Genomic DNA, 15,034 nt, shown 5'->3' with positions numbered 1-15,034 from the left:
AAATTTTGAAATAATTATTTATTTATAAACCCAACATATAGTTATGTCTACACTGATACCTATATATTAATTGAGATAAATTAACAAAAAGTAAAGTATACACAAACACATACATGATTTATACATTGCATATATATTACAAAAAAAGCAAAAAAATACATAACAAGAATATATAAGCTATATATTATTGTATATCATATAAAACTTTATTTTATATAGTGTATTTATTTTAAATTAATTTAATTATTTTATATAGTATCTTAAGTTTTTAAAATTTTTTACTTCAAAATCTTAAAAAGATTATGCATATAATATTAGGGGTATAAAAAAAAAAAAAAAACATGACGGGTATACCCTAATTGAAAATTATTCCATTTATCATTTAATTATATTTAAATACAGTATCTAATTCAAATACAAAGTTGACTAACTGAAAGAGGGGTATACATACATATATATTTTTACACACACAGGTAATCTATATGAAACACGTAATATATGTTACATGTTTCATAAATTATACAGATCGTTGGTAATTTAAGTGTGTTTGAGTTTTGTTGACAGCTTCCCGTGAAAATGCATGCATGCATCCAATTTTTTTAACAGCAATAATTGATTATTTTCTATTAAAATATAAGTTTGAGTTTTAAATAGATTATATTATAATTAGTGTACAAATTTTATGATTAAAAATTAAAAAAAAAAAAAAAAACCCTAAGAATTGGTAAGAATCAAGTATAAGAATAGTACGTCCACATGCACATTTGGGTATCCTCGTATGTGTATTAAATAAAATAATAAATTAATTGTTTAGTTATGTAGTAACATTAACTTTTTGAAAAATACAGAAGTTATAAGAAATTAAAAATGTTCATGCCACAAATCTCCAAATAGAACATCACGTGACATGTTCTTGGTAATCAACTCCCCTGGTCGGTTCATGCATGATCTTTCCTATGAAGCAATAGTTGATAAGATTTCTAATTACTTAATTATATTTACATATACATATACATATATTTATGTATATAAATAGACATACACGTATATATATATATATATACATATATACCGGATTAATAACTAAAAAAAAGCATTTTTAAAAATAAAATAAATAGAGTGGCATTCCTCGTAAATTACATGTAAAGCAAGAGGATATATTAGTGAATCACCCTGAAGAAAATTCCAAGTTAGTGGCGCATGAATCACGTGGTTTAATTGATGATTTGCATGAGTTGGTAGGTAAGTTGAAGTAAGTAGACTTGCAAAAGCTTATGTTACATGCATAACTAACTACACAATATTGTGCTCTTGTTATGAAGTACACGATCTGCTTTTCCGTCCAATTGTAATTAAAATTTTTAAGTTGATAAAAAATTATTTCATTGATGATTTAATCTATCTTTAGAATGAATAAGAAAGTTAAATAGAATTTATTTGGGTATTAATATTTGATTTAGTTAAGACTGATTAATTTGGTTTAAAATTCAATTTTATAGAATTTTATGAATTATAAATGTAAATAAAATGTGAGTAATATAGAAATTTTGAATAGAAATAACATTTTAATTTTAAGTATGTCAAATGCTAACTCAAGTTACAGTTTCTATGACTCTTAAATGATAAACGATAATAAAAATTCATTAATATTTTGATTTTGAAATGTGAATAAGATTGGTTTCAATCGTGTATTGAAAATATAAACTATCACTCTTTTTTCTACATAATAAATATATAAAATGTAGAAAATGGATGATTTTACTTAAACTAAATTCAACATAAGAATAATTAGATATAATATAATGACCTTCTCTGTTGAAAAAGGAGCGCTACTTCACATACATAACCTGATAAATTTATGCAACAATAAACGAAAATTTAAGATTCAATAATCCTCTATACGGAATTACAAGTCATGAGACTTACAAAATTCTTTACATTACATTATTATAATATAATTAAACTGACTTTAAAAGACAAACTCTCACTGTCACTAAAAGTTCTTCAAAGTCTTCATTCGACCAACTTACTTTCGATCTTGACTAATTTGTATCGGAGAGGGGGATGGGGTATGAATTGGGGTGAGCTTCACAGACTCAGTAAGGAAAAGAGGCAGTGCCCATAATAAAAACATGCACACACTCAATCACACAAGATTTACAAAACACATGTATATTTTTTTTAAAACCAATTCTCAAGTAATACAGTAATCATAATTTCATATATCTCAATAATTTACTCTTTCACATATGATTTCATAGACATAACAAATACTCTAACATCACATCTACTTAAACAAATAATATTGTTCCCTAGTTTCGTAGTAGTTGCACTTGCACTTTTTGATAATCACTTGCACTTATTACTAAATTACTTATCATTGCATATATCAATATAGTTTTCACCTTACATTGTTCACTTAATTATACTTTCATTCTCAGTTACATTTTTATTAAGGTTTATAATTTTTATTTTTTTTCATCTTTTAAAAGTTTCATCGCATAATACTGTTTCAGTCGGCATCAATAAGAACAGTAAGGATCCTCTCTATCACGTGAATACGTTCCAATTCAGTTCACAGTTCAAGTTTGCAATATATGGTATACAGTTCACAATTCTTATCGCTTTACCACGTTTGGCTAAACCCGTATCCACGGGTATGGTTCACCACAATCATACGCCAAAAGGGTACACACACCCTTCAGTGATACCAATTAAACAAATTTTCTCGTCTTTTAAAAATTCTTATTTTATTTTTTTACTAATTAGGTTCATCACTAGATGACCTACTCAGGCATGCACCTACTTATATATCATATAGGTTATACATCAACATGCCTACATAATAAATACAATATATACACTTTATATGCACAATTATCAACTTGAATAACTATATGTATACGCAACACATACAACATAAATATACTTGTATATTCACACAAGGCATATGTATGTTCTATAAATAGACAGGTACAAATTGTTCACTCACTCATACATACGTTACACAACCTATAATTATACCTATATATATGTATCACACACACCTATAACTCGATAACTAGCATGCATAAAATCTACATATATATACAAATAACAATACGAATAAATAAAAATATGTCATACACAACATCATATAAGTCTCCAATCATATATAATTGCACACACACACAAATGATGAGTTCGAAGAACTCACGTTAGAAAACTTAAATAGTTTGCAAAGTTTGTAAATAATTCATTTTAACGGAAAATAAAGTTTCATAAAAACATGGGGCCTTTTGAATGAGACTAACCCAATCCCTTACCTACAGTCGAATCGAAAAATGTAAGAATCCTTATTGGCTCGAGTCTATGCTCTCCTATAAATATATGAACCCTTTTACAAGTTCTACTCGTCTGACAATGGTGCTGGCCCTTCATTCTCATCTGAAAAATATCAAAGTGAAATTTAATGAGTTTCACCAACTCAATAAGTATTCATGTTCTCTCACCCAAGATAAAATTTCATGCAAAATACACGAAAAGAAACAAAAGTAATAAAAATGTTTCAGTACAATTTCATATTCTTATTTTCACTATTTCACATGTTCCTGATCGATATGATGAATTCTCTCAAATATCATATTCAAACCTCATATGTATATTTTCCATACTCTCGAAGTTATAATGCACTCAAATATCAATTGTCATTTCGAAACATAATCGCACACACAAAAGATCATAGATGTACTCAAATATCGTTCATAATCTCGAAATATAAAAAGGCGAAATGGATTCCCTCATCGCATGGATAACACATACATAAATCACATAATAGTCGCAGCAGGTACATTTACTAGGTGGCCCACACTTTCACGAATGCCTATCCACATCTGGATTAGGTTTCAGACTCTATCTATGTGAAGATTCATCATGCTCACTGAACTTCAACCATACACACGCAATCCCCTCCTCGATTCAGACTAAACGAGAAGGTATTTAGGGTCTTTACTCTATTCACTCCTACCATCTCATTCCAAAATTCTCAGTTTGTTTAAATGATCATTTCTTAACTTTAATTCTTTCTTTTTCTTTCTATTTTTATATTTTTATTTTTATTTTTTCTTTTTCAATTTTTCCTTAATTGGGACTTTTCCTTTTCAATTTTAGATTTCATCAGTCCAAATAATGGCTGATAAAATGTTTAAATTGTAAAGATGTCAGTTGTTGTGTATGGTTTAAGGTAGTTGTTTAGGGAATATGATAGAACTGCAATGAGTGGTATTATAGAAGTTGGTGGTCGGAGCTATATGATCTAATTAGAAAGTTGTATAGCCTATGGCATGGTTACCATGAACTATAGATTCCATCTCAATTTATCTCCTTGACAAACACAAATGAGTGTAGGTCTCTCCTTACTTGGAAAAAAACTACCGAATGGGATACTAAAAATTAAATTTTGATACATATACGAGACATGATGGTTGGGTAGGGCTCAGTGTGATTTACTAGGATTGAAATATAAATATTATTTTTCCATTTTCACTTATAAAAAAAATGATATGCAATTTATTATATACTTTTGAAGCGGTCTAATTTATTACACATTGATATAATTTTCTTAAGGTATTTTAGTCCGCAAACAAAATTTCCAAAACTTTTATTTTGGCCTCTTATCCATGAAATTATGTTTGATCCAAATTGCATGCATCGCATTCTCTCTCTCTCTCTTTATATATATATGTGTGTGTGTGTGTGTGTGTTTCTGTTTATATTTAAAAATATAGAGATAAATAAATAAATATAATTAGTACCAAGTTGATAAAATCTTAATTAAGAAAAATGGAGATAGATTTTTTGGTTTCAGAAGGATTAATGTTCTTATACGGCTGCAACTGAAATTGCTTGTGAATAAGACCAAGGAGCATGCACCTTGGATGGAGGACCGTTTGGATTAACTAACTGACCATTTATTTAACATTACTTGAGGTATCTCGCTAATTACAGATTAATTAACCCGATTTGCATGACCCAATAAATTCCCTGTCCTGTTCATTTTACCTTATTACCACTATATACACACACACACACACATATATATATATATATACTTACTTCGTAAAAGGATATATTTGTAACAGAATCTTGTGAAATATGCTTAAAGTAAAATAAAATAAAATAAATCAATTTAAACACTCTGAATGAGTATGAATTTCTGCAACTACAAAAGATTCTCACTAGCCAATCAAACTTGCATTTGAACAGATTTTTTAACTTGAAGCTGTTGCTTCGTGTCTTTTCTCTGGTTTATACGCTTACTGGGTTATCAACTTCCTCCGTGTGGTTTGGTGTTTGTGGATATACTATTTTCTCAACGAAAATATTTATTTATATATATATATATATATATGTATATGTATATATTTGTAATCATAAATTTAAAAGTTCAAATATATTTTTAAATTTTATACTTTTTTTCTCTATTTAGTTTCTGCCTCAATTTTATGCTAAATTATTATTATTTTTTAATTTTTGAAAAATATTGGAAAATGCTGTTAACATCTGCCACATGTTATTGTGCTTGACAACCTAAAATAATTTAATTAATTATTTTTGACCGTCAGATGTTATCTGACAATCTTATTTGTAATTTAATTTACAGATAACTCCCCTCTCACGCTTTTCTCTCTTTTCCTTATCTTCTTTCCACCTCTCTCTCTCCTCTCTCTCTCTCTCTCTCTCTCTCTGTAATCCCGTTTTCGTGCAGAACATAAGAGCCGCTGGGGAGCAGGAGACGGCTCTGCTGGCGAGCGGACTCGAGCAGCACCAGCACGTGTCGCTCGGTTCCCAACTCTCGTTTCTACCTAAGCAAGTGTCACAGGAACTGCGGCGGAACACTTCCGGCAACACCGCTGGCGGCATCCCAACGTTTGGCAAGGACGACAGGTCTAAGTCCGGTGGGCTTGTCCACTCAAGAGGCTTAAGTTTGTTGCTAAAAGCAAAGTGGCTGCTGGCGAAGATTGGTCTGAGATTGTGAGGAGGTTTGAAGGTTTGGCTGTTGATGCAGTGAAGAGAGAGAAGCAGACTGAGAACAAAGGAGTGTAGAGAGAGACAGAAACGAAATAACAGATATTTGCAGAATTTTTTTTTTCTTTCAATTTTAGAAAAATCAGACGGGTCTATAATTAATTCATCTTTTCACTCACCAATATCACTTAACATGTAATGTGAAAAAATATATATATATATATATATATAAAACTATATCAGGTATCGAGACTAGTAGCGTTAGTGGGCATTTATAGAAAGGGATTAATTTGAATATTCTTTTTAAATATAAAAATTAATTTAAGACAAAGTTAATGTAGAGAACAAATCAAAAAGAAAAAAGAAATACATGGACTAAAAATATATTTAATCCTAAATTAAAATACGTATTTTTTTTAATTAAAAATAACTTATTTTAATAATGACTAAAATATGTGATAATTAATAATACGCAATGTATAAATTAGTTATGTATTAATAAAATTTGTAATATACAATGTAAATATTAATTGAATTAGTATATAAACATAAATAATTACTTTGATTATATGCTATGAAAAATTTTTATATTTATTGAAATATATAAATACATAATTAAATAGAGATATGTTAATTAAAATTGATAATGTGGCTTTCATATAACACCAAACTATATATATGCATATAACACATTAAAAAACTTAACATTTTGGGATGAATTATTTAAGTTTCAGACCATATTCCAAAAAGATATGTTTCATCAATTAAATCATTTATATGATTGTACGTGGTCGGTTGTTTTGTTTTCCTGAGCAATAGTTAATTAAATTTATGGGAGCACAAATAGCTTGATGTACTTAGTAAATTTAATGAATATTTGCTTTTACAAATATTTTAAGCATCTATTTAAAACTACAATATTATAATTAATTTTTATAAAATAAATAAATAACGGAGCCAAAATAAAAATAAAATAAGTTTAATTAAAATTAAGTGAGATTAAAAAGTTAATAGTGACTAAATGATTTAACAATAAATTATTTGTGGGTTCATGAGACTGTCCTTGGCTTAATTAATTTAAAATATGTAACCGTTGGCCACATTTTTCTCACTACCATGGCAGGTGGCATGTAGGTGTACAAATCATGTTCCCATTAATTTTTCATCTTAAAAAAAAAAAAAAAAGAAATTTGAGAACAAAAATAGTGGCTGAAAATAACACTATAAAAAAAAATTTATGAAAAACAGAATAACATGATACTGACACAACTCACCTAGTGGAGCATGGTGCTCGTCGAAGGAGCATCAAGACCCACTCGAATTTACCATAATCGCCCTTCTAAATTTTTTGTTTTCTCCTTCCCTCGTTTTTCACACTTTACGTGTGCCCTTGTCTCTATAAATACAAAGCTTTCGTTAAGGATTTTCATGAAGAGGTAGAACCAGCTTAGCCACTAAAAATACATGTTGGGGAACTATACTCTCGCTCCTTCTTCTTCTTCTTCTTCCTCTCCAACCATGACTGTAACCCTAAACCTTATAGGCTTAACTAAAAATTGGCTGATTACTTCTTCTTCTTCTTCTTCCACAACGCCCATCTTGCGTGCTTTATTTACAACTATCCAAGCTCTGGTTTTCATGGCTTTGATTCTTATAATCAAAAAATTAAGATCTCTTTCGCGTAAATCCAGCCAGCAAAAGCTACCTTCTAAGAAAACTCCACTTCCTCCTGGCCCTCTTCCATGGCCGGTTATCGGTTCTGTCCCGGAAATGCTCCTGAACAAGCCGGTATTCCGGTGGATTCACCGGATAATGGACGAACTTGAGACCAACATTGCTTGTATCCGTCTAGGAAATACCCATGTAATCCCAGTTTCCTGTCCCAAGATTGCCCGAGAAATCTTGAAAAACCAGGACTCAATTTTCGCGTCGAGACCACTTTCCTTCGCTGCGCACACTTATAGCGGCGGTTATGTGACGGCAGTCATATCGCCGTTCGGCGATCAGTGGAAGAAAATGAGACGGGTCTTGACGTCGGAGATAATTTGTCCGGCAAGGCACAAGTGGCTCCACGATAAAAGAGCCGAGGAGGCTGACAATCTCGTCACCTACATCTACAACCAGTACAAGAACAGTAAGAACGTGGACTTGAGAATCGCAACTAGGTATTACTCTGGGAATGTGATCAGGCGGCTCATGTTCGACAAAAGATACTTCCGCGAGCCAATGGCCGATGCAGGTCCAAGCGTCCATGAGATAGACCACGTTGAAGCTCTTTTCACTGCGCTTGGCTTCCTTTACGCCTACTGTATCTCTGATTATTTTCCTGGGTTGATCGGGCTTGACCTTGATGGCCATGAGAAGATTGTAAAAGAAGCTAACAGCGTCATTGAGAAGTACCACGACCCTATTATTAAAGAAAGGATCCAACGATGGCGGAACCCTAATGACCCAAACTGTGGCAAGAAGGAGATTCAAGACTTTCTTGATGTTCTTATCACATTGAAGGATTCAAACGGTGAGCCACTCTTAACACCAGAAGAGATTAAAGCACAATCTAGGGTAAGTTGATTTTTTTAACTTTTCTGCAACCCTTCATTTCTTACGTATGAATATGTATATGTCTCATCATATAGGCTTAACCAAGGGGGATATATTCATTGCAGGAAATCATGATGGCAGCAGTAGATAATCCATCAAACGTGGTAGAATGGATAATGGCTGAACTGATAAATCGCCCTAATATTCTTCAAAAAGCCATGGAAGAACTTGACAGAGAAGTTGGTAGGGAAAGACTGGCTCAAGAATCAGACATCCCACGTCTCAACTACATTAAATCATGCATTAGAGAAGGTTTCCGGCTTCACCCAGTTGCACCGTTCAACGTCCCTCACGTTGCCCTAAGCGATACCACCGTCGCCGGCTACTTCATCCCGAAAGGTAGCCACGTGCTGCTCAGCCGCATTGGACTCGGTCGGAACCCTAAAGTCTGGCAAGACCCGCACGAGTTCAGGCCCGAGCGCCACCTGAACGAATGTTATGACGTGGCGCTAACGGAGCACGATCTCCGATTCATATCATTCAGCACTGGAAGGCGCGGCTGCATTGCGGCGTCGCTTGGGACTTGCATGACCACCATGCTTCTAGCTAGGCTTCTTCAAGGATTTTCATGGAGTTTGCCGGGAAAACAGAGTTGTGTCGATCTTAGCGAGGCGGAAAATGACCTGTTTTTGGCGAAGCCGTTGGTTGCACGGGCGGAGCCGCGGTTGCCGCCACATCTTTACCCAGCATCTAATTAACTGATGATCATGGCGGATCATATAGATACGTATACGTATGTGTGTTACCATGTATCCATATATGCATGCATGTTTTTGTTTCGAGTTGTTTATATATGACTCTGTGAATAACCGGCATGCATGGCAGATCCGAGACTTAAGTGTCTCGAGAACGTCTAAATTTGGGATTATCGCCATCTCTTGTAACAATTTACTGTGTTTTGAGACTTAGCTGTCTCTTGTTAATTAGTTGTTATGCTTGTATTGAGGTATACGCTTTTTTCTTCTCATATTTCCATTTTCACGAGAACTGGTGCATATATACATGATATATATATATATATATATATATATATATATATACACACACACGCATTGTATGTGAATGGCGCGTGCACATATATGTATAGACATACATTATTGGTCAAGAAAGTTTTATCCTATATTTATTTAATAAAAATTTCTATTATTATTTCTTGAAACAATTCAACAATGTAATAAAAGTGAAAACTCAACAATAGTTAATCGGACTGGTTGTCAAGTAGAATCTCACGAAATCTTCTTGATTTTCTTTCAAGAAGTTTGTCTATGGGCTTTTGTACTAATTTTTTTTTTTTTTTTTTTTAATACATTACTAATTCTACTGGCGTAGGTCTATTTGTTGTTAATAAATCTTATCCAATGATGAAAATGTACCATCCATTTCCTTCTTTCGTTTTCAGCGGGCTCTTTTCTCTTATATATATATATCTCACAAAATTAAAATGAAAAAAAATATGAAACACACATACTTATACTTATATAATGTAAATTTAAATATGAAATATACATGTATATTTTTCATGGTTCTGCCGTCTCCCAGCTAGCATATGATGGATCTGCCGTCTCAAAACTTATGTGTGAATACATTAATACACGGGGTTTAGATCTCTAAGCAAAAGACTTTATGTAATATATAATTCATCTATACTCATAAATTGATATTAATATAATTAATATAATGTTAATATATATTTTTAATTATAATTAGATAAAATAATTTACTGATAACTACAAGGTAAAAAAAGATTTGTTGCCTTTCTCGTTGTCTCGACCTGGATGTCTTCTGTATATTTTTGATGCCATACCTTGAAAGTAGACGTCCTATATATGCATGTGCCCCCCCAAGAAAATATATAGAAGTTTTCTGTCACACTTTTAGTTTATATATAAAATATGTATAGAAAAAAAGTCATATATATATATATATATATATAATTGGCACAAACACAAACATATATATCGTCATTTCTTTTTTTTTTTTTTTTCAAAAAAAGGAAATTATTGACTTATATTTGAAAATCCTGTTTGCTTAAAATTTTAATTCTTAAAAATAGGAATAGACATGCAATATAAGTATGATAGAGATATAAACAAAAATATATAAAAAATAATTTAATTATAAATAAAATATATAAATTATGATTAATTTTTACCTATCAAATAAAAAATGAAGAACATGATTATATTGATAACTGGGGAGACCTCATCTTCCACAACCATAATTTACCCTTTAAAACTTAAAATAAATTGCTGAAGGTTTTGATACTCTAGATGGACATTCGTATATAAGATTAGTGTCATTTTCCATTTTATATTTTGGGTGAAATTGAATTTCTTGCAAGTTTATTATATTTAATTAGTACTTTAAGGATGTTAATTTACTTGGTGGTCCAAACCAGACCAAAAGTTAACGCCAATGGCCAAGCCCAAAACTTTCTGAAAACAGTTCGAGGCAAAAAAAAAATCTATGATTTTTTTAGAACAGTTTTTTATAGGTATGTTTTTAACTCTCAAATTAAAAAAAAAAATCGGGATTGCTAAAAACAATATACTTATAAAATAATATAATATTTTAAGTTATCTAAAAAATAAGCAGTTATTATACGGGTGTGCAAATTTTCATCAGGACTGGACTGGTTCATTTAGTTTAGTCCATATTGGATCGAACACACGTTTGGTCTGGTCTCAGTCCTTAGCTAGACTATCAAAACATTCGATATGAACTACTTTGGTCCCAGTCGATTCTGCTCAGGATCAGTTGAAAAAAAAAAAGAATATTAAAATTAAAAGATAAATACCAAAAAAGTAAAAACCCTAAACTAACCCCCCCAATCCCACCTTGCCCGCACCTCATCATCCAGTTGCGATCCTAACTTCTGAAGGATAATCTCCTTGGTTCCCTGAGAGTACTCCTCACTTGCTATGAAGGTTGGGTGATTTGGTTTCACACCTATATGTTGGTTAGTGTGAAATAGGAAAAATAAATCTTAGAAAAGAAATGGAAAGGATGAAACTTACAGGTTTCGGACACCAACATCGCGTACAACACGGCTTCAAAATTTGCCAGCAACACGGTGCTTCCTGACCATGATTCCATTTCCTTCCCTTCCCTTCAGCTTTCCATCTCTGCGTTCAGGTTTCCTTGCTTGTCTATCGCTCTCGCGATTATCTTTTCTCTCTCTCAGCCCGACCCTCACTCAATCTCGGCCTCCTCTCTCACTTGATCGACCCATTTGTCTTTCTCTCTCATTTTCAGATCTCATCGGTTGAATGGAAGAGAAACCCTAATTGTTTCTTTAAATACCCATTTCCCTAGTTGTCCTATCTTGTAAGATTCAATCTGGGTCATTTAGTCAGATGATATTTCAAACCGTTGGATCTCTCAGACGATGTGATCAAGACCGTCCATTTATTGATTTTTTTGCCCCCTTCAATTATTATTTAATTATGTTTTTGACCCCCTTTCTCCCATATTTTTTCATTTAGTTCCTTAAAATTTTTAAAAACCCCCTAACTATTAAAATTTCTTTCATTTAAACGCTAAGTCCTAATTTAATTAATTTATTTACACCCTTTTATTTTAGGGACCGAATATTACAATTCTTCTCTCCTTATAAAAATTTGTTCCTCAAAATTTGATACATCTTTAAAGCAAGGATATTGAGTTCGTATTGAGTCCTCAATTTCCCAAGTAGCTTTTGCTGGTGAATGATGTTGTCAGAGTACTTTGACCATCGAAATAATCTTTTCCTTAATACTTGCTATTATCTATCCAATATATCTATGGGTACCTCTTGATAGGACATGTCTTTCTTGATAGGAATATCTTCATTCTGAAGTACATGAGATGGATGAGGGTGATATTTGTGTAGTATGAATACATAAAACACATCATGGATATTAGCAAACTTCAATTGTATTGTCGGTCGGTAAGCAGTAGTTCTAACTCTTTCCAATATTTTAAACGGTCCAATGAAGCGAGGGCTTCATTTACCTTTCTTCCTAAATCTCATAATGCCCTTCATTGGTGACACTTTTAAGAATACATGGTCCCCTGTCTCAAATTCTAAGCCTCTTATACGGTTGTTTGTGTAACTTTTTTGTCTATTTTGGGCTATTTGAAGATTTTTCTTAATTAGAACAATCTTTGAAATAGTTTCTTCGACTAATTCAGATCCAATTAATTTTCTGTATCCAATCTCTTCCCAACATATAGGAGATCTACAAGATCTGTTATACAATGCTTCATACGGAGCTGCACCAATATTGGATTAATAACTGTTATTATAGGCAAATTCAATTAGTGGTAGATAGTCATCCTAATTTCCTCCCATCTCTAGTATACAAGCCTTAGCCATATCTTCTAATGTCTGAATGGTTCTCTCTGTTTGGTCATCTATTTGTGGGTGAAATGTCGTATTGAAAGATAATGAAGTGCTTAGAGCTTGCTGAAGACTCGTTTAAAATCTAGAGGTGAAACAAGTATCACGATATGAAACTATTAACACCGGATGTCATGAAGTCTAATCACTTCTTTAATATATAACCTAACAAGTTTTTCTAAAGGGTCTGTAGCTTTTATTAGCAAAAAATGGGTTGACTTCATTAATCTATCTACCCATATAACATAATGGTTCAACTTGGTCCTAAGCAAACCCATAACAAAGTTCATAGTGATATGTTTCCACTTCTTTTTTGGAATTGGTAGAGGTCAGAGTAATCCCTCTGACTTTTGATGTTCAGTCTTGATCTTTTGACAGGTGAGACATTTATTAACAAATTTAAAGATGTCTTTCTTTATTCCACCAATATTGAGGTTGTAAGTTTTGACACATCTTGGTGATGCCTGGGTGTATGGTAAATCTAGAGTTATATGTTTCCTCTAGTATGAGTCTCTTCAAGTTCGGGTCATTAAGAATGCACAGTCTTCCTCTGAATCGAAGCAACCCATTGTCATGAACTCTAAAGCCAGGTCTTAGACCTTGTTCTGTTTCTTTCCTCAAGGTCCTTGTAGTAGAGTCAGCTTCTTGAGCATATTTAACTTTTTGAATCAATACTGTCTCGATTTTCAAGTTGGCTGTATATATTTCCTGTTTCTGAATGCCCAACTATAACTCTTATAATGTTTATAGAGTTCTCCATTCATAAGCTATTAGTTTTATTATCATACTGGAAGTCTTGCGAGTCAATGCATCAACTACCACATTTCATTTTCCTAGATGGTAGGATATCTTGCAATCATAGTCGTTAAGAAGATTCATCCATCAATGTTGGTGCATGTTCAATTTTCTATGCATAAAGAAATATTTAGACTCTTGTGGTTGGTATAAACCTCAAACGTCTCTTCATACAGATAATGACGTTAGATCTTAAGAGCATATACAATTACAGCTAATTTCAAGTCATGAGTTAGGTAATTTCGCTAATGATTCTTCAATTATCTTGACCCATCTGTGATGACTCTATGATATTGCATTAAGATGCATCCTAAACCCTGACCTGATACGTCAGTGTATACTGCATAACCTCCTGATCTACTTGGTAGGGCTAATACTGGAGCGGTCACCCATCAATTTTTAAGTTCTTTAAAATTATTCTCACAGTACATATTCCATTCAAACTTAGATTCTTTCTTAGCAAGTCGGGTAAAGGGGGTTGCAATATTAAAAAATTCCTTCACGAATCGACGGTAGTACCCAACATACCCAAAAATTTACTGACACCTTTCACAGTGATAGGACGTTCCAATCCCATAATAAGCTCAATATTTTCTGGATCTACGGATACTTCGTCCTTGCAAACCATATGACCTAAAAAAGTAATCTATTCGAGACAGAATGCGTATTTACTCCATTTTGCATATAACTTCTCTTTTCTAAGGGCTCCTGGAACATCTCTCAAGTATTCTGCATGTTTTTATCGACTCTGTATAAATCAATATATCATCAATAAATATAATAACAAACTGATTTAGGCCTGACTTAAATATCCGATTCATCATATTCATAAATACTGCGATGTATTTGTCAACCCAAAAGGTAGGACTAAGAACTCATAGTGACCATATCTGATTCTAAAAGTAGTCTTCAGGATATCTTCAGGTTTAATTTTTACCTGACGGTAACCAAATCGTAAATCAATCTTGAAAAATACTTGGGCCCCTTGCAATTGATCAAAAAGATCATCAGTCCTTGGCAAGGGATATTTTGTTCTTGATGGTGACTCGATTGAGTTCTCTATAATCAATGCACATTCATTTGGTTCTATTTTTCTTCTTTGTGAAAGTCACAGGAGTGCCCTAAAGAGAGACACTAGGGCGAATAAATCCTTTTCCTCGGAGTTCTGTTAATTGTTTCGTTAACTCTTCCATTTCAGCTCTTACTAGTCTATAAGGAACAACAAAAATAGGTTGAGTACCTGGTTATAGG

The 15,034-nt window shown here is 32.5% G+C and overlaps 1 protein-coding gene across 1 annotated transcript; it reads left to right on the top strand.

Moving 5' to 3' along the window:
* Positions 1 to 7,412: 7,412 nt before the first annotated feature.
* LOC110806501 (tryptophan N-monooxygenase 2-like) lies at positions 7,413 to 9,574 on the top strand. Its single transcript, XM_022031393.2, has 2 exons — positions 7,413 to 8,568; positions 8,673 to 9,574. Exons 1-2 carry the CDS (start codon positions 7,471 to 7,473, stop codon positions 9,303 to 9,305), a joined length of 1,731 nt encoding a protein of 576 aa, XP_021887085.1. The 5' UTR covers positions 7,413 to 7,470; the 3' UTR covers positions 9,306 to 9,574.
* Positions 9,575 to 15,034: the final 5,460 nt, after the last annotated feature.

Source organism: Carica papaya, chromosome 6 (genome assembly GCF_054855325.1).
Source record: "Carica papaya isolate Zhongbai chromosome 6, ASM5485532v1, whole genome shotgun sequence".
In the NCBI taxonomy this organism is placed as follows: domain Eukaryota; kingdom Viridiplantae; phylum Streptophyta; class Magnoliopsida; order Brassicales; family Caricaceae; genus Carica; species Carica papaya.
This window is presented reverse-complemented; position numbering and strand designations above follow the sequence as displayed.